General features: G+C 46.7%; 1 protein-coding gene across 1 annotated transcript in view; it reads left to right on the forward strand.

Annotated features, from left to right (window-relative positions):
• The window catches only part of LOC115271148 (aldehyde oxidase 2-like), a 107,771-nt gene that overhangs the window by 27,553 nt on the left and 53,597 nt on the right, over positions 1–26,621 (forward strand). Inside the window, exons 4-11 of the mRNA XM_029910525.1 lie at positions 793–858; positions 2,571–2,657; positions 6,758–6,838; positions 17,371–17,515; positions 18,236–18,328; positions 19,672–19,823; positions 21,037–21,130; positions 23,492–23,601. Coding sequence (XP_029766385.1) covers positions 793–858; positions 2,571–2,657; positions 6,758–6,838; positions 17,371–17,515; positions 18,236–18,328; positions 19,672–19,823; positions 21,037–21,130; positions 23,492–23,601 — 828 coding nt within the window. The remainder of the gene's footprint in view (positions 1–792; positions 859–2,570; positions 2,658–6,757; positions 6,839–17,370; positions 17,516–18,235; positions 18,329–19,671; positions 19,824–21,036; positions 21,131–23,491; positions 23,602–26,621) is intronic.

Here is a 26,621-nt window from a genome sequence, read left to right on the forward strand (position 1 = left end):
GGAGAATCAGGTCCTTCGCTTGCAATGTGAATGGGCTGCCTGCCAACAAAATGAAATCCCTGAGTTCTCCCAGGTCTAGATTTCTATAGGCACTTATCACTCAGGAAAATAGTTCACACTGACGTGGCTGGGTTTAGCCTATTAAAATACTGAGTTTATTTCCTCATTGAGAAAACCTTTGCACCATAAGTTACACTCATAATTCAAACACCCTTTTTAGTCCCAAACCTCTACCAGCTTCCTACCCCCCAGAAACACCTACCCAAGCAGAGTTGTGACCTTGTAAAGAGAGAAGAGTCCAGAAGCTTCATGAAGTGCCCATGTGACTTCTCTATTGCTATTGATTTCACATGGAGGGCGCTCGGATAGTACAATGATGGATGTCAGGATAAAACCCTAAGATAGAGAGTTTGTTTGGATTTCATTGAAGAAAATCTAGAGCCATTAATAGTAGCAATAGTATATCTTCTTGGATGATTTACATCATTTCTATAGTGACATAAATTACAGAAAATGATTAATAAATCATTTTTATTAGAGATGGGCCTGATCTGCAATTCCTGGATTTGGCTCCCAATCAGAACATTCCCCCTGTTCAGGAGTGTTTGACTCTTCTGTGGTTCTGGTTCAGTCCATTGGAGAATCAAGAGCTAGGTCTTGTTTTGGATCCAAATTTCCCCAAGTGTAGGTGTGTTCAGATATGAGGGTTTGCTTCATGGCCATTTCTAATTGTACTGATATTCATAATTATTCTTGTATTGTTCCTCATGATTAATGATTGTATTGTTCATTTCAGGTAATTTGTGCCGTTGCACTGGATACAGATCAATAATAGACACCTACAAGTCTTTCGCTGGGGTAGGTAGAAAGACAAACAGATCAACATTTTCAAAAGTATCCATTAATTTTGAGTGCTCCGTTTCTGGAAGCCCAACTCAGGCCAGATTTTCAGAATTGCTCTGCTCCCATTTAAGCACAAAGAGAATTGTCCAGATTTGCAGAAAAACTGAGTCCACATTTAGTGCTCAGCTCTTTTGGAAATCTGGCCATAAGAGTCACAAAGCAGCTGAGTGCTGACCACTTTGGAAAACCTGGCCCTTATTTAAGAGCCTAAATGGAAGCTGATCTTATTTGAAAATCTGGATCCAATTGGGTGTGCTGAACCCTTGAAAATCTGGCTTTCTGCTCCTTTGAAAATGTGGCCCCTTAGGAGTCTCTTTTTAAGCAGTGCTGAGCACTTGTAGCTCCCACTGACTTGAGTTTTAGATGCTCAGGACCTCAGAAAATCAGGTCTCGAGGCATCCAAAATACATGGCCTGAAGACGTAGGTAGTCGTGATGGTTATGATCTGCCTTGACAGTCTCTGCTACCCTCATTCTTGTCATATATAAGGCCTTGATCATGCCAAGTCTTAAGTGTGTGTTTCACTTTAAATTGTGTACTCAAGTCTTGAGAGAATCATGGCCCAAATTGTTTACATGTTGCCTTGCCAACAAACTAGTGTCTCTCAGCCCCAGTCTTGCATGACCATAGAAAATCTTGTCTCTCTCACCAACAGAAGTTGGTCCAATAAAAGATATTACCTCTCCCACCTTGTCTCTCAGAAAAACTGTGACTGACTGTGTTGAAACTATGCTTATTATTCAGTGCAAGTGTAGACCATTAGAATATAGCCAGTCTGTGTGTGCTGTATGTATTATATCATAGCTACTGAAAAATAACATTATCCAGGCTTGCTGTTGAGTCAGTGTCTTACATTTATTCTCAACTGATTGAAATGTGCCATGTTTCTCATCTGTTAAGAGAAGCCAGAGATGACCAGGCCAGCAATGATGACATAGAGTATTATATCTGAGTTACAAGGAGAATAACAATAAAGGGGAAATCAACTGGACATATTTTCAGTTTCTTCCCTGCCATAGGTGACTTTGCGCATCTATATAGTCACAGATCCTCCACATAGTCACAGCTCCACTGATCATATCTCCACCCTATCCTGGGCCCATCCCTCCTTGAAAACTCAGCTGTACATTGGTATACACGGTGGTATGGAAAACACTGTGTGGCCTGTTCCTGACGGGGAGATCATACCCAAGTCACAGAGCTGTGCCCCTTCCACTACCTTCAAGGCTGTCCATGGGTCCAATTAGAGCTATAAACACAAATAAAAAGGATAAACTAGGAGTCTGTCCAACTTTCTCGTAGCAGGACAATTTCAGTCACTTCCACACAGTCCTTCTCCAATGCACTCAATAATCCTTTGCACCAGCTTCTGCTCTGCTTCAGGAGCCTGATTCCCCACTGAAGTCAGCTGGAGTTTTTCCAATGACTTCAAGGGGAGTTGGACTTGGCCCCAAAAGAGGAACTACCTCCTGCAGTGCTTCAAAGGGGACACAGCAAGAATAGTCACCTTAGCTCAGGGGTAGCTCCTGAACCAGTTTCAAGTAACTGGACAAATCTGCTTCAGTGCAGGTAGAAATATATTTATATGCAAATGTGTATTTTAAAAGAAATCACATTTCAATGAAGTTGTATCTAGAGTATTACAGAATGGGGTATTATTTCTTTAGGAAACAGCATGTTGTCAACTGAGAGGAACAGGGCAATGTTGCCTGGACAAAGAAGATGTGTGCTCATCGTCTGACAAGGGAAATCAGGTGCGTTATGGTCTTTTTTAAATTACTTTCTGTTTCATAGTAAAGTTTGTAATGAATGAACATCTTTGAGCTGTTGTAGCTGGTGCCACATTTTCCTCTGGTGGTATCTATAATGTATTGATGGGTAAAGAGTTCTAGTCACTCTGTCTGCCTGTCTTAGACATTTCTAAGGCACCTATGACCATGATATCTAAGCTCCAAACGTAGTGCATGCCTACATTGCAATTGGGAACCATGATTACAATTACAGCATGTGTAGACAAGGCCAAGATAATTTTGATCTAAGATTAAAGCTAGCTCCAGTATGTATACATCGGCTGCAATCATTGCTGTGTAGCTATACCCATAGTTATATTCAAACCAGAGATTTTGAAAGGGCTTCTCTCCCCATGATTTCAGGGTGTTTTGTTTTATGTGGAAGGAAATTGCTGTTTGGGGAAGTCTGCATCAAAGAGGTGAGTTTTAGCTTTTGATCTGAGCATGCACAAGGTAGGGCTACATTGACCTCCCTTCGGTAAGGAGATACACAGCCGAGGACAGGGGTGCTGGAACAATTTCTATAGAGGGGGTGCTTAGAGCCATTGAACCAAACTGTAAACCCTGTATATAATGGAAACCACTTCAAGACAGAGGGTGCTGCAGCACCGCCAGCACCCCTAGTTACAGCACCTATGGCCAAGGACAATGCTTTGCCCCTTACGCCTGAGATTCTAAAGCTGTGGATCAAAGTGATCCCTGTGTCATGTGTATTTCAGTTCAATTTATGAAACAATTTGTAACTCTCACTTGTCCTCTGTATGTGTATATATGATTGTAAGCTTTTCGGGGTAGGAACTGTCTCGTTTTTGTGTCTTGAACAGTGGCTAGCTCATTGGCATTGCTTAATAAATAATGAGAAATGTTATTTAAAGATTGTTTGATTCTTGCTTTGACTAAAAAAGGCATTGTATAAAACCAAAACCCTGGCTCAGACTTTTAGTGTTTATTCTGGCAAAACTGCCATTGATATCAGTGGGCGATTTCTCTGAGTAAGAACTGCAGGATCTGGCTATCTGTTATCTGTGTTACACCTCAGAGTGCAGATGACTGTATGTAGTTTCACATTTAATTTGCACTTGTGGCAACTGGAGTAACTGAAGTGCTTGCTCATGTCCATTCCATAGTAGGTGTGTGTGCTCGCCACATGCACCGGTACCGGAAGTTTTTCCCTTAGCAGTATCCATAGCATATCTCGACGACTGGCTTGTCAAGGGCAACTCCAGGTCTCAGGTCCAAGAGGATGTCGCAGTGCTGCAAGCCATGTGCTGCTCCCATGGGCCCACCCTTTGAGCCACTGAGCTCCTGCTCCCTTTCCCACCTGTCATGGAAGGTCGCTTTCTTGGTGGTGGTGACATCAGAGAGGCGAGTTTCTGGGGTTAAAGCCTTGACCTCAGAACCACTGTACACAGTCTTCTACAAAGACACGGTTCAGCTGAGGCCCCACCCGGCCTTCCTGCTGAAGGTGGTATCTACCTTCCATATGAACCAGGACATCTTCCTCCCAGTGTTCTGTCCCAAACCGCACAAGACCAGTGGAGAGAGGCATCTTCATGCGCTGGACAGCCGAAGGGCCTTGGCTTTTTACCTAGAGCATAGCAAGCCTTTCCGTAAATCAACTCAGCTCTTCATTGCCACTGCTGATAGGATGAAGGGCCTTCCGGTGTCCTTGCAGAGGATTTCCAACTGGAGCACCTCTTGCATATGGACCTGTTACGATCTGGCATGGGTCCCACTGCCACCGATCGTCAGAGCCCACTCAACTAGAGCTCAAGCATCCTCGGCGGCCTTCCTGGCACACATCCCTATTCAGAACATCTGTAGAGCCGCGACATGGTCCTCTGTCCACACGTTCATGGCACATTATGCCATCACTGAACAGGCCAGAGACGGCGCTGGGTTCGGCAGAGCTGTATTGCAATCTACATGTCCGTGAACACCTACCTGCCTCCAGGGGTACTGCTTGGGAGTCACCTAATATGGAATGGACATGAGCAAGCACTCAAAGAAGAAAAGACAGTTACCTTTTCCGTAACTGGTGTTCTTCGAGATGTGTTGCTCATGTCCATTCCATGACCCGTCCTCCTTCGCCACTGTTGGAGTTTCCAGCAAGAAGGAACTGAGGGTGGGGGGAGCCGGTGGCACCTCTTATACCGCGCCATGCGGGTGCCACTCCAGAGGGCGACAGAGCCAGTCCCCACGGATACTGCTACGGGAAAAACCTCCAGCACTGGTGCATGAGCACACACGTAGTATGGAATGGACATGAGCAACACATCTCGAAGAACACCAGTTACGGAAAAGGTAACAGTCTTATCCTCAGTGATGCAGCAGAAGGAAAGGGGGACCTTTAGGTTTGCAGTGAGCAAATTCAAGGCTGTGGTGGTTCTGTGCGTTGTTACAGCACCTTTAAGATCTGGACAGTGGCAGTCAGGGTTGAACCTGGGAGAGCCAGGGGGCTGGTTGCAGTTTATAACCAGGACCCATTCATTCTTTTCTACCATTGAAGATACTTGAATTTCCATCATTATGTGGTTTTAATGAGACTTTAATTCAAGAATAATGTCTGGAGGGGCAGAGAGAAGCAACCAGGGCTGGGGATGCAGTGCATCCAGAGCTTCACCCCATTGTAAGCTCCTTCCCAAAAGCTCACAGGATCCATATTCTCCAGAGGATTGTAGCTCCAAAGCACAGTGCTTTGCAGAGAAAGCATAACCCAAAGTGAGTAAAATAGAGCTGATTTTTATGGTGTCCTCTTCTAATTCGGCCCCTGCTGAACTTGGCACAAGCTCCGAGTGGCTCCATTCGGAGGAGAAAAATTACCCCAGGAAATTAAGAGCCTGTCATTTTCAAACCTGTTCAGGGCATGAACCAAATAAGAGAGTGATGCAAACAATGAGGGGGGAACACTGAACCTGCCCAACCCAGCTCTATTCAGACCTGTCAAACCCAACCCAGCCTTACAGATTCCAATAGCAACACTGCATTGTGGGTACTGTGTTGTGAATGCAAAGGTCATGATATTGAGCCATGCTGCCCGCGAGGAACATAACCCTGCTGTGCAAGTAATGACACCTAGCTTTTTTCAACAGCAGAGCTCAAAGTGCGTCAAAATTCTAGTTTATTTAGCCTCACAATGCATCTGTGGGCAAGAAGTGCTAATATTCCCATTTTTGCTGATAGGGAACTGAGTCACAGACAGGCTAAGTGACTTGGCAAAGCCACACAGGGAGTCTGTGGTAGAGCAAGGAATTGAACCCTCATTGCCCATGTCCCAGACTAGTACCCAAACCACTGCAACATCCTAAGTAGTTTAGGTTTGTAGAAAGCCAAATCTGGCTGGGTTTGCCTACCCTGGATATGTAACCACTCTAGGAAATCCAGATCTTCCACAAGGCCAAATTTCAGAGCCAGTGCAGCAGTACCTGCTTTTGGCCTATGACTGAGATGGATACAGACCAGTAGATTTAAGGTCAATGTTGCAATGGAACTTTTCCCAGGAGTTACAATTTTCTCTTCTCTAAAAACACAAGATGTCCAATAAATCTTGTCTCGCCCAAAGGATTGCTGTTTTGTTTATTGTCATCTTGGATTTACCCATCAATCTATTTGACAGACTTAGATTGGGAGATTATATTAATTCTGCTGTGTCTGCATTTTTCCAGTGAGTCTCATACACCCACCACACTTGGCTCTGATGGCCTCCGGGGCACGCTACAAGGGCTAGTTGTTGACTTCAGAATGCCCCTTTCAGAGAATGGGGCAGGTGCTGAAGGTGGGTTTAGGAGCTGATGACTGGGAGAAGCCTTTCTGGCATTGGGTCAATTTGTAAATAGTTTTGTTTCATTATTTATTTATGATAATAGACTTATTTTTAGGAAATTAACTAAAGAATGTGCTTGAATTATTCAATGTGCTGATACCTGTAGCAGTTAAAAAATTAAATGACATGTAGCCAAAGAGTCTCTGCTCTTTCCAGAAAAGCGCAACGTACCCTTGACATGCACATTCTGTTTTTTTTCTCCTTCAAGTAAATATTCAAATGACACTTTGTTTCCTTTCAGATGCATTCTGGTCTCTGCAATCCTGAAGAATTCCAGCCTGTAGACCCAACCCAGGAGTTTATCTTTCCTCCTGAACTAATGGTAGGAAGTGTTATTCTTTCCTGATTTGTCTCCGTTTACATGCAAATATTGTGAATGATCCAGCATTCGGGTTTACAACATGATAGAAGTCTGAAATGGAAAAGATTGTTGGACTAAATTCATCCTCAGTGGAAGGTGACTGAGTCACACCAAGGATAGAGTGTCATCCAGTCCACTTCCCTGCCAGTGCAGGAATGTACCTTAGAATTTCCTGTCTAGGTCATTTAGGCTATGTCTACACCACCGCGGTAAGTCGACCTACGCTACGCAACTCCAGCTACATGAATAACGTAGCTGCAGTCGACGTACCTTACACTGCAGGGGGTCAACGGGAGAAACTCTTCTCGTCGGGGGTAGAGTACAGGAGTCGACTGGAGAGTGATCTGCTGTCAATATGGCGAGTCTTCACTAGACCTGCTAAATGATCTCAGGGTATGTCTACACTACGAGAGTAGTTCGATTTTAGTTAAATCGAATATGTGCAATCGATATTAGAAAGTCGAACGTGTGTGTCTACACTAAGGACAGTAATTCGACTTTGTCAGTCCACACTACCAGGGAAAGCGTCGACATTGGAAGCAGTGCACTGTGGGCAGCTATCCCACAGTTCCCGCAGTCCCCGCTGCCCATTGGAATTCTGGGTCGAGCCCCCAATGCCTTCTGGGTAAAAAAATGTGGCGAGGGTGCTTTTGGGTAACTGTCGTCATCCGTCAGTCACTACCGCCCTGCCTCCCTCCCTGAAAGCGCCGGCGGGAAATCAGTTCGCGCACTTTTTGATCAGTGACAGCGCGGACGCCACAGCACTGCGATCATGGATCCCGCTGCGACCATCGCTGCAGTTGTGGCCGTTCTCAACGCCTCGCACCTTATCATACACCTTTCCCACAGGCAGATGCAGAGAAATCAGGCGAGGAGGCTACGGCACCGCCGTGAGGGCCTGAAGTCGGAGAGTAGCACAGAGCTGTCAGAAACCACGAGCCCCAGCGCCCAGGACATCACGGTGGCAATGGGGCATGTGGATTTTGTTGAACGGCGATTCTGGGCCCGGGAAACAAGCACGGACTGGTGGGACCGCATAGTGCTTCAGGTCTGGGATGAATCCCAGTGGCTGCGAAACTTTCGCATGCGGAAGGGGACTTTCCTGGAACTTTGTGACTTGCTGTCCCCTGCCCTGAAGCGCAAGGACACCCGCATGCGAGCAGCCCTGACTGTCCAGAAGCGAGTGGCCATAGCCCTCTGGAAGCTTGCAACGCCGGACAGCTACCGGTCAGTCGCGAACCACTTTGGCGTGGGCAAATCTACCGTGGGGGTTGTTGTCATGCAAGTAGCCAAGGCAATCGTCAAGGTACTGCTGTCAAAGGTAGTGACTCTGGGAAACGCGCAGGCCATCATAGATGGCTTCGCCGCGATGGGATTCCCAAACTGCGGTGGGGCTATAGATGGGACTCACATCCCTATCCTGGGACCGGGCCACCAGGCCAGCCAGTACATCAATAGAAAGGGCTACTTTTCAATGGTGCTGCAAGCACTGGTGGACCATCGGGGACGGTTTACAAACATCTACGTCGGATGGCCGGGCAAGGTTCATGACGCTCGCGTGTTCAGGAACTCTGGTCTGTTTAGACGGCTGCAGGAAGGTATTTACTTCCCGGACCACAAGATAACTGTTGGGGATGTGGAGATGCCTACAGTGATCCTCGGGGACCCAGCCTACCCGCTAATGCCCTGGCTCATGAAGCCCTATACTGGCGCCCTGGACACAGAAAAAGAACTGTTCAACTACCGGCTGAGCAAGTGCAGAATGGTGGTGGAGTGTGCTTTTGGCCGTCTCAAGGGGAGATGGAGAAGCTTACTCACTCGCTGTGATCTCAGCGAAACCAATATCCCCATCGTTATTGCAGCTTGCTGTGTGCTCCACAATCTGTGTGAGAGCAAGGGGGAGACCTTTATGGCGGGGTGGGAGGTTGAGGCAAATAGCCTGGCTGCTGATTACGCCCAGCCAGACAGCCGGGCGATTAGAAGAGCCCAGCGGGACGCGCTGTGCATCCGGGAGGCTTTGAAAGCCAGTTTCAAGGCTGAGCAGGGTACCCAGTGACTTTTAAGTTTGTGGACACAGAGGCAGAACTTGCCCCCGTTTCTTTACCCAGTTGCCGTCGACTATCCTCTCCACTTACATACCCCCTTCGCCCCCTTCCCAAAAAATAAAATCTGTTCTGTTTTGTTCATGGACACCGTTGTCTTTATTACTGTTTTCGCGGGAATGTTTTAAACCTGGGACGCAGACTGTGGCGGGGGGCGGGTTTAGGGTTGTGATGCAAATGATGCTTCTAAACTCCAGGAATGACAGGCTCCGCGGTGGTGGACTGGTTGTTTCAACGGAGCCTGCCAGCCCTCCTGGCCGGGACTGCGTGTATATGTCGCCTATGTGACTGTCTTGCAGGGGGAGGAGGGTTACAGATCCCCTGCTGCGCGGCTCTGTGATGCAGGGTAAGGACCGCTGCATAAGATCTGTAACTGCCCTCCCCCGCCACCAAGTCAGAGAGCAACACCACCCCCCCCACCACACAGAACATGAAAACCACCTCCCAGACTAACCAGGATAACTAGTCACTGCACTGTATATGTGCCCTGCTGCTGCACCTGCCCCCTGCTAAAGGTGACTGTCCTGTCCAATGACCAAGCCCCTTCCCCCCCCTTCAGACAGACTCCCCTCCAAAAGAAGAGGATGGAAACAGAAATGAACAGAAACGTATTCTTTATTAACAACCGCACATGGAACGGGGGGGTGAAACTTGGACGGGGTCTTGTGTGAGGCGGGTAGGAAAGGACTTTTCAAATTTTGGGGAATGAGAGCCTTCTAGTGGTAGAGCAGTCCGCAGGGGTGGAGTGAAATTTTTCACGGCCCCTTCCACCCCTCCGTGTTTGGACTTTGGGTGAGGGGGGTATGGGACTTGGTGGCGGGGCAGGGCAGTTACAGAGAGACTGCAGCGGGGCTCTCTCCTCCTGCCTCCGGTCCTGCAGAACATCCACAAGGCGGCGGAGCGTGTCCGTTTGCTCCCTCATTAGTCCAAGCAGCGTTTGAGTAGCCTGCCTGTCCTCCTGTCGCCACCTCTCCTCCCGTTCAATGTTTGCCCGGTGCATTTGGGACAAGTTCTCCCTCCACTGTGTCTGCTGGGCTGCCTGTGCTCGGGAGCATTCCATTAGTTCAGCAAACATGTCTTCCCGTGTCCTCTTCTTCCTCCTCCTAATGTGCGCTAGCCTCTGGGCAGATGTGGCTGTGGGAATTGGAAAAAGGGAGTGAATTCCTGAGACAGAGCAATGTATCTGTGAACAGAGAACATAGTCTTTCTCTGTGAACAAGACCATGCAGAGCACCTATCACACGCGCACTGAGGACAAGGTCGAATTTTCGGCCCTCGCCTACAGTGCCTGCGGTCTTGCTGTGGCGAGCTGAGGAGCAGGGCAGGACACCGGACTTTGTCTAGATGGCAAACATGGTAAGCCGTAGACTTGTGGCCGCTTAAAACTTTAAGAGTGGCACTGGCCTCCTTTCACATAGAAAGCAATGCGAGTCTCTGCTGGCAGCAATCCTGCAAGCATGAACTCTGGCCCTGTCCCACCCCCTCGCGGCTGTAAACCGCGTGGCTGTAAACCAGCGGTTGCAGTTCTGTAAAGGGACGAGCAAGCAGTCCCAATACTAACTTTCCCCTACCTAATTCACAGCAGGGAGTCATGCCTGACATCACCCTCCTGAAGGTCTCCGAGAGCCAGAAGGAGAAGATGCTACGGGACAGCCTGCAGAAACCGGGGCCATTTGCTGCACTGCTGTGCAAGGCCATGATCCCGGAGTACCTGCTGGCGTTGTGGCAGGGAAACGTGTCCTACCACGGGGGGCCTAATAAGCTCTCCCTGCCCAGGAACCTGCTGATGAGGCTGGAAAAACACCTGCAGGAGGTGTATGAGGAGTTCTCCCCGGAGGATCTCGCCTCTATCCCCGGTTACATTGACCAGTTCCTGGCTTAGGTGCCCTTGGAGGGACAAATGACTGCAGGGTTTTGGGCACTATAATCATGAAGCGGACATTGTGCAATTTTTTGAAAATGGTTCGGACTATATATTGAGGCGCCCAAAAAAAGACAAATCATGATACACTTTGCACTGATTCCCCTTTTGTTTGACTTTCCTGTTTACATGTTTTGAAGCACTTTACCCACTGTTCATATTTTCAATCTTCCTGTTTTGTTGCAAATAAATGTTTACATGTTTTAAAGCACTTTAGCTAATGTTAATATTTTAAATACGCCAGTTATGTTGTAAATAAATATTTAGATATTTAAAACACTTACAGCTTGATCCTTCCCCTGAATCTGTGTCTGGGGTAACGGCTGGGGAGGGTTGGTAGGGGATCTCTGTCAGGGTGATGAAGAGCTCCTGGCTGTCGGGCAAATCAGCGTTGTAAGCGCTGTCTACTGCCTCGTCCTCCTCATCTCCTTCCTCCTCTTCCCCGTCCGCTGAGGAACCGGTCGCGGACAATATCCCATCCTCAGAGTCCACGGTCACTGGTGGGGTAGTGGTGGCGGCCGCACCTAGGATGGAATGCAGTGCCTCGTAGAAACGGGATGTGTGGGGCTGGGATCCAGAGCGTCCGTTTGCCTCTTTGGTCTTCTGGTAGCCTTGTCTCAGCTCCTTGATTTTCACGCGGCACTGCGTTGCATCCCGGCTGTAGCCTCTCTCTGCCATGGCTTTAGAGATCTTCTCATAGATCTTTGCATTCCGTCTTTTGGAGCGCAGCTCTGAAAGCACGGACTCATCGCCCCACACTGCGATGAGATCCAAGACTTCCCGATCCGTCCATGCTGGGGCCCTCTTTCTATTGGATTGCACGGCCATCTCTGCTGGAGAGCTCTGCATCGTTGCCACTGCTGCTGAGCTCACCACGGTGTCCAAACAGAAACTGCGCTTCAAACTGCCCAGACAGGAAAAGGAATTCAAATTTTCCCGGGGGAGTGGCTGGTCAGAGCATCCGAGCTCGGACTGCTGTCCAGAGCGTCAACAGAGTGGTGCACTGTGGGATAGCTCCCGGAGCTATTAGCGTCGATTTCCATCCACACCTAGCCTAATTCGACATGGCCATGTCGAATTTAGCGCTACTCCTCTCGTTGGGGAGGATTACAGAAATCGATTTAAAGAGAGCTCTATGTCGAACTAAATGGCTTCCTGGTGTGGACGGGTGCAGGGTTAATTCGATATAACGGCGCTAAATTCGACATAAAAGCCTAGTGTAGACCAGGCCTCAGAGCGTCAATCGCAGCTGTAGTGTAGATGTAGCCTTAGAAATGACAGCTACTTCCCTTGGGAGTTTATTCCACAGCCTAACGGATCTCATAACCTAGAAGTTTTTCCTTGTATTCAGTCTCATTTATCTGTTCCCAACATCATCCCATTATGTCAAGTCCCTCCTGAAAAACTCTGCTTCGGGGAGCCACCAAGGAGTTGCAAGTGCCCACGAGGTGTGTACAGGATAGTGACAGTCATGACGTTCCTACATAGCCCTTTGTTACACTGTAAACTCAGGTGACACTTTCCACACAACAATCTCATCCTGTACACACACGAGTCTTTATTGAACCCAGTTTGATTAACGTCATTGTGGCTTTGTTTAAGCTGTAGGGAGCCAAATCATAATTACAGAGCTGCTGAGAGGGACAGGAGGGAGAGGAGTCTGAGCTCCAGGGCACAGCTGTGGTGCAGATTCTCCAGCCTCTTGAAGCACCACTTCCCGTAAGAGCTGAGCTGTGAAGGATGGCAGAAAGGGACAGCTGGGCTGGGGAGATAGCATCACAAAAACAGGAGACAGCTTTCTCACTCACAGCACTAAACTCTTTCAGCCAGCTTGTTCAGGCTGTGTGTTTCTCATGCACACTGACCAAAACCAGTTCCACCACCTGTCAAAGCCCCAGCCCCTGTACTTAAAACTCCTTCATCCATATCTTCGTTTCCATCACACTATGTTTTGGGTGCTACTGCTATTGTTTCAGCCACCTAGTTACAATGGTTTCTTTGCATTTATTCTGAATGTAAATTGGTGCCCATGCCTGACCCATAACAACAAGATTTAATCTAACCCACAACAACTGCTACTGCCTCTGCCACTCCTCATGCCAGGGACACATGCACAGGCCAATCTGTTACTCAGGTGGGACTTGTCTACATGGAGGGGTAATGTGCACTTTGGGGGTGTGATTTCTAAAGCACTTTGTTAATGCACGTCATTTTAATGGGTGCTTTAGAAATCACAGCCCCATAGAGCGCATTACCCCACCATATAGACAAACCCTTAGTCAATTTCATGTCCTTGAGCAGTTTATGAGGATTTGTATTTTCATCTGATTAAGTGGTTTCACATTTTACAAGATCATATGCATACTTTACATACCCCATCCTGAATGTTCAACCACAGCCACTCCCTAGTTTGCCAAGGGATTTTTTTGAGCAAGGAGCCAAACTGTCTGCAGCTAAAACACTTCAATCAAATCGTGAAAGCTGACTGTGAACTATTCTCTTTTTAGGTGTGGTCCATTTAACCCTTGCATTCTCAGGCATATGCCTTTCAAAGACAGGCCAGGGAGTGGTAGGAAAATTAGGCTGGCATAACTACTTCGCTCAGGGGTGTGAAAAATCTCTTGGGGAGGTGGATTGCCTATGCCAACAGTAGAATCCTTCCCATCCGAGTAGGTGGTGTCTACACTGAAGTGCTACAGTGGCACAGATGCAACAGTGCAGTTGCAGTGTTTTAAGTGTAGACTAGCCCAGACACATATCATACCAGTTTAAGGACACACAGGTGCCTCTTGCTCAGGGGTTCTCAAACTGGGGTTATAATAACGGCCATACTGGGTCAGACCAAAGGTCCAGCTAGCCCAGTATCCTGTCTTATGACAGTGGCCAATGCCAGGTGCCCCAGAGGGAATGAACAGAACAGGTAATCATCAAGAGATCCATCCCATCGCCCATTCCCAGCTTCTGGCAAACAGAGGCTAGGGACACCATCCCTGCCCATCCTGGCTAATAGCCATTGATGGCCCTATCCTCCATGAACTTTATCTAGTTCTTTTTTTGAACCCTGTTATAGTCTTGGCCTTGACCCTTCAAGGGTCACAAGGTTATTACATGGGGGGTCGCGAGCTGTCAGCCTCCACCCCCAAACCCCACTCCGCCTCCAGCATTTGTAATAGTGTTAAATATAAAAAATGTGTTTTTAATTTGAAAGGGGGGGTCGCACTCAGAGGCTTGCTGTGTGAAAGGGGTCCCCCAGTACAAAAGTTTGAGAACCACTTCTCTTGCTTAATATATGCTCTACAATAGAAGGCAGCTAAAAAAAGCAAACAAGCTATGCATTGTGGATTGCCCAGTTTAAAAACCAAACCAACCTTATAATGATTAATGATCTCTATAATGCTGGAACAAATCAAACAATACACCTGAGCCTGGCAGGCCTAAAGGGAATATTTGTGTCTATGAAATGGTTGTTTGATTCCAGCATTCAGACAGAGTCTTGGAACATTTTAAGCAATTAACAAACAAACAAGCTCTGGGATTTGAAACAAGAGCCACCACCCACCCCAACTGAGCTAAAGTTTCACTTCTTCTCTGAACTAAGGCAATCCTAACTGCTTTGTGCCTGCTCAGACTGATTTAGGTGTGGACACTCCTCCTTTGCCCTCCCAACTTCCTCCTCCTCTCTCTCTGACTCCAGCATGGCCTAAACTTCCTCCCTCCTGGCTTTCTTCCATCCCTCTGAGACCCTCCAATAGCTCTTAGTTCTTTGCCATGGCCCTCCAATAAACTCCTCTCTTCCTTCCCCCTCCCCCAAGACCTCCTGCTCCTCTCCCTTTACCATGGACCTGCAACAGACCTGGCCTAAGTGGCTCATGACCCAGAAGCGGGTGGCAAGGGAGCACCCCACTGGTTGAGAAAAACAAACAAACCACAACTGAGGTCACTGGGACCCAGCAGGAACCAGAAGAGGGAAGGGAAGGAGCAGCTCACTGCCCACTCCATCCTGCTGCTTCTGCACTGCCCACACACCCAACCCCACCGCATCTATTATTCTCCTTAACCACTGAGGACAAGACAAGGAGTAATGGGCTTAAATTGCAGCAAGAGAGATTCAGGTTGGACATTATGAAAAACGTCCTAACTGTCAGAGTGGTTAAGCACAGGAACAAATGACCGAGGGAGGTTGTGGAATCTCTGTCATTGGATGTTTTAAAGAACAGGTTAGACAAACACCTGCAGGGATGGGTCAGATAATACTTAGTCCTGCCTCAGTGCAGGGGACAAGACTAGATGACCTATCAAGGTCCCTTCCAGATGTACATTTTCTTCCTACATTCGGAAAAGCAAGACTTGGTACACTCCTTTCCTTGCAAATAAATAAAATTGCATCAAAGAAACTACAGGCCCATTGGAACAATCTACAGGGTCTCCAACTTTGACTAGCCACTCAGGTCAAAAAGGGGCAATGAAAAAAATCTTTCACATATTGTAGAGACTAGTTCAGATCAGAGCAGCAGCTCTGACCATCTCTGATTGTGTCCTGCTACTACCTGATTTTTTCATATGCCAGGTGAGATTGTGGCACGTGAGGCAGGAAATTCTAATTGCCCACAGAAACCAGATTTTGACAGGCACTCTTCTGTCCACTAGTCCTCCCTGCCTCCTTCCTGTATTAGATAAAATGGTTCTCTCTGAAGGGTGAAGATATGGCTACGGAGTGAAATGACACTATGTGTACTAATATGCAGCCCATGATATGTTTTATTATCTTCATCTTTCTAACTTCCAGCCTTGTAGACTCATCATGAGATCAAGGAGTTAAACTGGCTCTTCCTTTGTATGTAGCAATATCAGTTATAATGATTCTGGAGGCAACACTAGGGCCCTTGCTTCCACCTGTACAACCACAAGGACATCAAATTACGCTCCATAGCGGTGGCTCTCCACCTTTCCAGACTACTGTACCCCTTTCAGGATTCTGATTTGTCTTGCGTACCCCCAAGTTTCACCTCACTTAAAAACTACTTGTTTACAAAATCAGACATAAAAATACAGAAGTGTCACAGCACACTGGTACTGAAAAATTGCTTACTTTCTCATTTTTACCATATAATTATAAAATAAATGACTTTCAATATAAATATTGTACTTACATTTCAGTGTATAGTATACAGGGCCGGCTCCAGGCACCAGCTTGGCAAGCAGGTGCTTGGGGCGGCCATTCCGGACAGGGGCGGCACGTCCAGCTGTTCGGCGGCAATTTGGCGGACGGTCCCTCACTCCCGCTCGGAGCGGAACTCCCGCCGAATTGCCGCCGCAGATCACGATCACGGCTTTTTTTTTTTTTTTTTGGCTGCTGGGGCGGCAAAAACCCTGGAGCCGGCCCTGATAGTATATAGAGAAGTATAAACAATTTCAGTTTGTACTGACTTTGCTAGTGCTTTTTATGTAGCCCGTTGTAAAACTAGGGAAATATCTAGATGAGTTGATGTACCCCCTGGAAGACCGCTACGTACCCCCAGGGGTCACATACCTCTGGTGGAGAACCACTGCTCCATAGCACGCCTGTGCAGCCCCACTGTCTCCAAGGGAGTTGCTCAGGTGTAACAGGATTGGAAATTAGTAAACAATTCCATTGAAGTGCAAAAGGGACAAGAATCCAGCTCACTCCATCTCAGCTATGTTGACTCATCATGTTTAACAGGAGTAAAAAGCAACACAATATGATGATAGTCAAAGTCAGATCTGTCTTTGAATACTAATAGATCAGCTTAGTAAGACTGTGCCTTTTCATATAGTCACTTTTCAGAGCAGAACCTCACTGGAACTGAAATTGCCCCTTGGGGACCTTAAGCCAATGAGAATTCACCTGATGAATTTCTCTGGCATTCCCTTGTCAGGTGTGACTGAAACTAAATCTTGATGAAATTCAGTCATGTTTGGGAAGGAGGGCATCAGGCAGCGCATAGCCCACTGAACAACAATGGTGTACATTTTGCTAAAGACACCAGGCCGAACCCTTTCTATTATGTAAAGCTCCAGGGGAAATTTAATGCCCAGGCAGAGCAGGTGACAAAACCTCAGTTCTTAAGATGTAATCGCTTTGCTTTGGCTGGTCACTGAACAACCATAATGGAGGGAGTCTTTGCTAGCGATTAGAGTAGGAGACTGGACATCAAGACACTTAGGTTCTGTACTACTAACTTGTTATGCTGCCTCAGGCAAGTCACTTATCTTCTTTGTGCCTCAGTTTCCCTATGTGTAACATGGGGATAATTAAACGTACCATTGTAAAGCTCGATGGGAACCTCAGATTAAAGACACTATTTAAGTACAAGGTATTATTAATGGTTATTTTAAAGTATTTTGTTCTACTTTACACTGGTTGACAAATACCTTTGTTAGCCATGGAGCACTTAACCTTAACTTTATTTTTATTTATTTTTATTTAACCTCTGTCATTTCCCCTACAGAGAATGGCTCAGGAACAGCAAAAAAGAACTTTAGTTTTCCATGGGGAAAGAACAACATGGATTTCTCCCACTAACCTCAGGGAACTTCTGGAGCTGAAGGCCATGTACCCTAAAGCACCTCTCGTTGTAGGGAACACCAGTGTGGGTATGGAGGGTCTGAGGGCCTCTTGTCATTGTTACTATCCAGTTGAAGTTAATGGAAGTTGCAAGTGCTCAGCACCCCTGAAACTGGGCATCCAAAGATAGGTACCAAAATTAGAGGCTCCATTTGAATATTCAGGTCTGGGTAACTTACCCCAGTTCAGGTGGCACATCAGTGACACAACTGGGACTAGAACCCTGATCTACTGCAGTTGAGCTGAGTTGGTGGAGTGCAAGATGGAAGCAGGAAGTAATGGGTGACTAGGGAAGAGATGGAGGCCGGGGCACAATTCTGTGGGCTTCTAAAGCTGAGGTGAGGAATCTGAACGTGATATGGAAGGAGACAGGAAACAAGTGCAGGGAACTGAGGAGCTTTGCAAGCACTGGGAGATACTTTTGCTGGCAGCATATTGACTAGACCTGAGGGGTGCAGCATGAAAAGCAGAGAGGGCAGAGGGGAGGAGAGAGAGGAACATGGAATGGGAAAGGCAGCAGGATGGAGACTTTGGGATATTGGACAGGAAGAACCAGCAGGATTTTGCAACTGCTTGGCTATAGGAAGAATACAGGGAAAGTAATCCCATGTGACACTAAGGTCACAAGCCCTGGTGGCAGGAAGGATGGGGGTATGTTTAGTTCTTTAGATACATTCACAGTTCTGGAAATCTAACACAGCTGTTTTCTTCTGTTTTTCTTCAATCTCATTATCATTCTCTGTCTTCAGGACTTGAGATGAAACTTGATGGTGTTCATCATCCAGTTATCATCCATCCCACTAGGATTCCAGATCTGCATGTTGTGAGTAATACAAACAATGGTAAGTCCTCGATTTGCCTAAAAATCCTCTTGAGTAATGTGTTGTTAGACACCATAAATTATTAGAATCTTTGACTCATATATACATGGAACGTTTTATTCTCCAGTAGTGCTCAGTACAATAAGACCACTATCCAGTCTGTCAGCCTACCTGCCATATGGAGAGAACAGGATGGGGAGGTTCAAATTCTGAAACTCTGCTGCCATAAATTTCTTTGTTCAAACCATCTTTCACTCATTTTTCTGCAGGAGAGGAGCATGTGGGAGGGTTCTATAGAGGGTGACCAGATGAGATGAAGAAAATATCAGGACACGGGGGGGGTGGGGGGGGGGGAATAAATAAATAAAAAGCCGAGTGATCCTGACGGCGCAAAATATCGGGACAAACAGCTCAAAATCAGGTCGGTCCTGATTTTATCGGGACGTCTGGTCACCCTAGTCCCATAGTTTTTTCTGTTGGTAGAAATTACAAGGTTCTTTGTCATAGTCATTAGTCTGGCAATGTCTACAATCTATATGGAGATGCTCATGCATAGATCTTTGATCCAATATGCCAAAAGATTTTCTGTGGAGCCACTGAGCCAAGTTCTCAATTGGTCCAAGCCAGCATAATTCCATGGATGCTAATTTACACCAGCTGAGGATCTGGTCTGTTATGTCACATCTTAGTATGTAACATGGAACTGAAGCTGTAGCAAAAGTATGTGGTGCACAAATTTTTCCTGGAGGCACTGGACAGAACTGTTTATAAAAATCAGACAAACTGGGATTTTATTGCAAATGATTGTTTCCCTATTTGCATTTCGCTTAGCTCTGGAATTGACATTGAAATAGTACTGATCGATGAATTGAAATTATAAGTATTTGTAAATCACTACACCACACACATCCACACAACTGTCCATTTATTTGTCACCTTTTATCGAGGTCCACATTAGAGAATGCCCTTAATGAAAGAAGGGCTTTTTACAACCACTGTAAACTTCCAAAATGCTCTACAAATCTCTACTGACACAGAGCCTGATCCAACATCCATTGAAATCAATGGCATTGTTTCCATTGACTGAAATGAGTTCTGGGTCAGGCCCATGGGGCCAAATTCTGGAGTCTTTCAACAGTTTTTACTCCATCCTTAGCCCCACTCAGTCAGATGCTATTCGCCTCATGGGAATTCACCTGAATAAAGATTTGTCTGTCCCAAAGAAAATTACCCTGTAGATTTGTGTGTGTGAAATATACCTAATGAAAGCTGACTATAGAAGCAATATTTCCGTGGTCAGGTACAGTTGTGATCATTTAAAGTGTGATGCTCCTGTTTCACTATTTAAAATAATTTGGTTTCAGGACTAGTGATAGGTGCTGCCTGCTCTCTGGCCCAACTCAGAGACATCCTGATGAAAGTAGTCCCGGAGCTTCCAGAGGAGAAGACAAAGATTTTCCGTGCTCTCTTGCAGCAGCTGAAAACCCTAGCTGGAGAACAGATCAGGAGTTTGGCTGTATGTTTTAATGATTATAGTAAACAGGGCAGCATTGAAAGTATATATCTATGATCTTCACTTACAAATCTGTAAAGCTCATTTAGAGAAGAGCTGGCTGTCTCTGGGGCTTGACTGGCATCTCAGAGCCTTTCCTTCTAGGTAACCAGTTCAAATCCAGTCCATGCTGGTAACGACTAAAAGGCATTACTATCTGATAGCTTATGTGGACTAAATTGGGGCTTTCTGTCATTACCAATGGACCGGTCTCCACATCACTGTAATTGGCAGCACCCTTATTGGCAAAGAAGCCAAGGACTGAATATGTATGAAGTTATCTTTGTCCCTCCAGAATGGGATTTAAGTACATCCAGGGCCTTTCACATGGCACTTCTGACCATAGGTGCTGAAAAAAAATAGCAGGTGCTTAGCACCCACTGGCAGCCAGCTCCCCTCCCCCACCCACCCCCCAGCACCTCCCGCCCACTAGCGGCCCCGGCGGTCAACTCCTCCTGCTCCCTCCCAGCACCTCCTGCCCACTGCGATCAGCTGTTCTGCAGCATGCAAGAGGCGCTGCGGGGGAGGAGGAGGAGCAGGTATGGGGCACGCTTGCGGGAAGGGGGTGGAACTGGGTGGGAAGAGGTGGGGCAGGAGGGGGGCCTTGGGAAACGGAGTGGAGTGGGGGCAGGGCCTGGGGTGGAGTGGAGGCTGAGCACCCCTGGGGAAAGGAGGAAGCCAGCGCCTGTGTCAGCTACTACTGAAATGCACAAATAATAGCAGAGTTTACCAGATAAGCAGTGACACATTTGCCCACTTGCTGTGTGGAAGCTCAGAATCAAGATGTCCTTTGCTTCTCCTCACTTTGAAAGACTTTGCATCATTGCCTCTGACCCCACCCTTCCATTTTTCCTTAAAACTCAGTTGCCCTAGTTCTTTTGTGGCCCCTCCCCTCTGGCTGAAGGAGCGGCCTTTTCTCTATTTTTGGGCAGGTCATCTACCCGGGGTCATGTTGGTGTCCTTCGGCTGGGGTTATAGGTCAGGACCTTCCATGAGCTGTAAATTAAAATGAGAGGGAAATTATCATTTAGAAAAGTTTGAATATGAAACTTCAATTAAGTTTGAACAATAAATTACCTTAACTTCTTAATATCCCTAACAATGGGATCATGTTTTAGATCAATATTGCTATATATGGAAAAGACAGCAATTAAAATAGCCTCTTTGTTTGTTAAAGTCCTTAGGTGGACATATTGTAAGTAGAGGTTCAACTTGGGATCTGAACCCTGTCCTAGCAGTTGGCAACTCTGTCCTCAGTCTGGCATCAAAAGGTAAGATTCAGCATCTCTCTGTTACGTATCTGTGAGAGTATCACTGTAGAGCACAATTAGCCGTACAAGTGATGGGTATCTTTACTTGTTTCCTCGTTTCCTCCACTTTGGTAGACACAGGACAAAATTATTCTGGTGCTTTCCTGTGACTGTCACTGGCAAAAAGTGTTAGCTAATGCAGGCTGCTACATTCCTTCCTGCTGCCAGGTGCAGAAGGGAAGAAAACTAGCAGTGCTGTGAAAGTGAAGTGGAGGGGTAAGGAAGAGAAAGATGTCCATGTGGTATCAACAACCTCCCCACATTGCTGCCAGCAGCTCCCCTGCAAAGGCCAGACTGGCCACCTTTAACCTACAATTTCGTACATCCTCCCAATGGTTGCTTTTGCTGTAATGTCTTACCCAGCCTGAGAAAACATATACCTTATTTTCATACATTTTGAGCACCCACTACTCCTACTGATGTCACTGGGATTATGCGGGGGAGGGGGTCAGCACCTCTGAAAATAAAGCCCAAAGTATTTCATGCTGGCACCTAAAATCAATGGCCACTTTGAAAATCTTGGCCTTAATGAGTAGCAGCTTTGAACCAAAGATGTTCCAGGATAATTTGCTCATCATGAAGTCAGATAATTTCTGCCTTTAAAGCTTCCAGCACGTTAGCTGTTTAATGTCCTAAATGTTTTTGTTTAAAGCTTTTGAGTAAAAAGAGGAGAGCTACTTAATCAGCTTACTAATTCGTCTGTCTATTGCTGGCACTAAAATCAGCACTATTCAACATCATGCAGACAGCATAGTGTTATTAGCATTTATTATTTGTATAGCACCAAAGTGCAGTCTACTTAAGAGGGACAACAAAGACAAGTGTCCCTACCCTGGAGAGTTTACAATCTAAGACCAGATCCTGAAACATGCTGACCACACTCCCTTGACTTCCATGGGAATGGAGAACTTTAGTTTAGACCAGGGCAAGTGATTTGCATGCCCCCCAAAAAATGGCAACCCCTGGTCCGAACAAGCATGGAGGATGCCATTTTGTTCTACAAAATAATGTCCTCCAGACAGCATGACCTCACATGCACCGCCTGGAAGACACCATTTTGTGGAACATGAGGCATGCATGTATATAATTGAATACACAAGGCATGTGCTGCAGGAAGGAACCAAGGTAAGCAGAGGTCAGTCAGTAGTGGCCTCTGGCCAAGTTCTATTAAACTTATATATAGGAGAAAATAGTAATTCATTGAGCACTCTATAGAGAAATTATATGCACACTAAAATTGCCATTTTTAAACAAAGCCCTTAGATAATTACATACATAATTAATTTATTTGAAACATTACTGTTTTCTAAAACAAGAAATCTATTTAACTATTTAAGATATTTAAAAACAAGATGTCACCCCTATTGTTTTCACTTTATTAGTACACCTGAATCTTTTCCTATTTTAAGTGTATCCTTGAAAATTGCCTTTTTAATATATGCTTCTCTTTCACTTGTTCTCCTGTTTGGTACCATATACTCTCTCACCAGCCACTGCTTTGCAAAACAATATTTCTTTGTAAAAGCCTATGGCATAAAGCTTCCAAACAGGTTGCTGTATAATGCTCAGTTTGGAATAATGAAAGTCTTATTAATGGCAAAACAAAAGTGCAGAGAAGTAAAGAGAATATCAAATACACCCGGCAGTTGTTCACAGTGATCACTGTTACCTACCTTTTCCTCACCAGTACTATCCTACAGCTTAGACCAAGCCAGAGCGAACTCTCACAGCAAATGTAGAGTGGAATACACAAGGCATGCAAATATACAGTTGAATCGTTTGCGATAGACCAGAGCTAGCAAATTTATTTGTTTTTTTAATAGCAGTGTTACGATTTTAGAAAATAAAACTTTTCCTCTGTCATCTAAAAAGTTGTTGCATACCTTGCTAAAAATGTCACTGCATGCCACTGAGTTTAGAGCTGGTGAAATCATTCATTGTGAAGGATTTATTACAGATCTGAGCCCTTTTTTCTTTTTGTGAATCTGTATTTGAATACTCATGGGAAAATTTTTGCAGGATCAGTGTCATTCCTAGATACCTAAATACTAGAGTATGAATGTAGGATGTATTTTCTAGTATACTTTTCTTTCACAGATAGGGTGACCAGATAGCAAGTGTAAAAAATTGGGTGGGGGGTAATAGGTGGGGGTGGGGGGTAATAGGTGCCTATATAAGAAAAAGCCCCCAAAATCGGGACTGTCCCTTTAAAATTGGGACATCTGGTCACCCTATTCACAGATTAGATGATTTGCATCTACAAAGTGCAGACTTTCCTTTCACACTCCACATTCTCTAAGAAACTACACTTCTCTCCAACAGACGGAACACGACAGATTCCTTTAAATGATCAGTTTCTTGCTGGACATGGAAATGCAGATCTTAAGCCAAAAGAAATCATAGTCTCGGTTCTCATCCCGTACTCTAAGAAGGTAAGGGCTCTGGGGTCCTTTCTGGACTTCTTTTAACAGGGTGTGCTATACGTAATGTTACAGAGCCTTTGAACAAAAGGGAAATAATTTTAATATGCACTGCAAGAACTTCAGTACCAACGTCACCTGGGGACAGATCCTGCAGATGTTTATGACACAATTAATCCTTACGAGCAGTACCACCAACTTCAGTGGGGTTACCAGGGCCGGCCTTAGGGAAAATGGCACCCTGGCCTCCATGGGCACAGCACACCCCCTCCCACACTGCTCCTAACACCCACGGGTGTCCCTCCATTGCCTCTGGCCTCAGCAGGCTCCCCAGGTACCCACCCCCCCTTCACCCCTAACCGCTGCACCCTCCTCCTGCGCCCACGTGGGGAAACTGACCTGGATGCACAGAGCAGCCAGCATTGCTGTTCACTCCCCTGGCCCCCGCCAGAACATTGCTCCTCCGCGCACCCCTAGAGGGCTATGGGGGGGTGAGAGAGTGAGAAGCAACATCAGGGCTCCCTGAATCTAGGTCACTTTCCCCACCTGCACTGTGTAAGGGGAGAGCAAGAGATCAGCAGAAAAATCCACACCCCAGAATTCCAATGGGCGGCGGAGACTGCGGGAACTGTGGGATAGCTACCCATAGTGCAATGCTCCGGAAGTCGACACTAGCCTCGGTACTGTGGACGCGGTCCGCCGACTAGAGCACTTAGAGCATTTTATGTGGGGACACACACAATCGGCTGTATACAACCGATTTCTATAAAACCGGCTTCTATTAATTCGACCTAATTTCGTAGTGTAGACATACCCTGAGCAACATAGTTATACCAACCTAACCAGACGCACACACGCAAGGACAGACAGCGTTATGTCGATGGGAGAGATTCTTCACTAAAAAGAAGCTGTAGCGCTGAACAGGAGAAGCAGAAGGTCCCTAAAAGTGGGGTGGGGGGCACTGGCGCCCAAACCGTGGCCCCACCCTCTGCGCTGCCCCTTCCCCTGAGCCCTCGTACCATCACTTCCCCCAAGGCCCCACTCGCTCCTCTCCGCCCCCTGCCCCTTGTCTCTCGCCCTTACAGCCAGTAAAAAATGGGAGGACCATGACCCCCAGACCCTCCCTGTTCCAGCGCCCCTGGCACTGAACATGCAGACAAGCCCTAAGTCTCTGCTTTCTAGGGGTAGTGTTATGTTCTCCCAGATATATCAGCTTGCATTTTGCCAAGCTGAAACTCAGTTTATCATCTGTCCACCTTTCTAATCACTGGGTCTCTTTATGTTATTTCTCTCTCCTATAATATGTGCGCAGGCATCCCTCCTCAGTACTGTAGCAGCACAGGATGCCCCATTAATCTCAGTGACGAGGTAATACTAGTACCACATCCCCCAAATGAAAGGTCAGATTCTGCCCCCCTCCCACCTGGTGATTAGTAACTTGCTCTCTGTAGTCCTGTTGATTTCACTGATTTCAATGGGACAACTCTCAGAGTAAGGTAGATCACTGTGAGTGAGGGTGACGGAATCTGGCCCTAAGGAGTTGGGGAGGGGAAATTGTGGTATTAGCAACTGTAGTGTTATTAGGTCCCTCTAGTGGATATGGAGAAAACCGCAGAATAAAAACCCAGATAAAAGTGAGAGTGCTGAGATTCAAACAGACAAGGAAATGGCCAAGGGAGTCTCTGCCAGTGCTGACACTGCAGGATCTGCCCAGGCTAAAAAGAGAAAACAAGGAGACCCCTGTCATGCTGTCTGGATTGCCTCACCACTGTGAGTGCCTGCCTCAGGGCAGATTGTCAAAAACAGGGAAGACATCCCAAACTGGTGCTGTGTTCTGTGATTAGATTTCACCAAGCCAGTAACAAATGTGAACTCCTGGATCACTATACCAGCCTTATCATGCAGTCACAGAGAGTCCTCTTAGACTCTCCAGTCTATCTTGCCACCCAGACAAACTGGACTTAGTGATAAATGGTCACTTGCACCAAAAATCACACCACATTCAGGTTGCTTCCAGTCCCAAGAGACCTGTCACTTACATCAGATCAGTTGGTACTCTAGATCTTACACCAAAGACAACACTTATAGCCAGTCGTGTAATAAACTATCTAAAGGGTTATTAACTAGGAGAAAGAAATTAGAGTTTACAGATTAAAGCAAGCAAACATATACACACAAATGAGTTACCATCCAAATCCTAAGAGTGACAGAGTTGTAGTGATCTGTCAATTCAAAGTGTCTTTCAGGGCGGATCCAGGGGGCAGCCCGTAGGGATCTCTGGCTTCAATTTGGTGTCTCTAGACCTGTCAGAGTTCAAACAGTAAAAAAAAAAATCAAAAATTTTCCTGTGACCTTAAGAATCTACTGGGGGGGAGAAGGTGATCCCTATCACCCCAACTTCCTTCTCAGCTGGGCCCTCAGGGAATCCCTCTCTTCACGCAGGCCCTCCACAATCTGGAGCAACCTGCTTCCTACCTCTAGCGTCTGGATCCCCACCGTGGACCTCTCTGGTTCTACGTGGGTTCCCATCTGTTTGGGTTCCCACATCAGCCCTCCCAGCCCTTGTGTGGGTTCCCTGGTTAAGGTGGGGCCTCTCTGCCCCAGCCCCCTTCTCTCTGGGGGCCTCAGCCTGCACTACCCCTTCCTGGCGGCTAGTCCCAGACCGAGCCTTGGCTTCTGACACTCCCCCTCTCTGCCTCAGGGGGCAATGCCTCTTTATGTGGCCCTTGGTGTGGCAGTGGAAGCACCCTCGGTGCCTTCCCCCTGCCACGGCCCTAGTCCTGCTTGTGTGGGCCCTAGCCCTTCCTTCTGGGCTGGCCCGGGCCTTGGGAGCTCTGTAGGGACACTCTCTCTTTAGGTGTCCCTGCTCCCCACAAGCCCAACAAGGTTGGGGCCCCACTGTTACTCTCACAGGGGGCGCCTTTTCTGGGTAGGGCCTCTCTGCCCTCTCCCAGTAGGGACACTCCCTCCTGTAGTGCCCCTTTTGCCCACAGGCAAAATAATCTTTAGGCCCCGGCACTGGCCTCCTGCCC

Source organism: Terrapene carolina, unplaced genomic scaffold, assembly GCF_002925995.2.
Source record: "Terrapene carolina triunguis isolate 2854851 unplaced genomic scaffold, T_m_triunguis-2.0 Scaffold62, whole genome shotgun sequence".
Taxonomy (NCBI): Eukaryota; Metazoa; Chordata; order Testudines; family Emydidae; genus Terrapene; species Terrapene triunguis.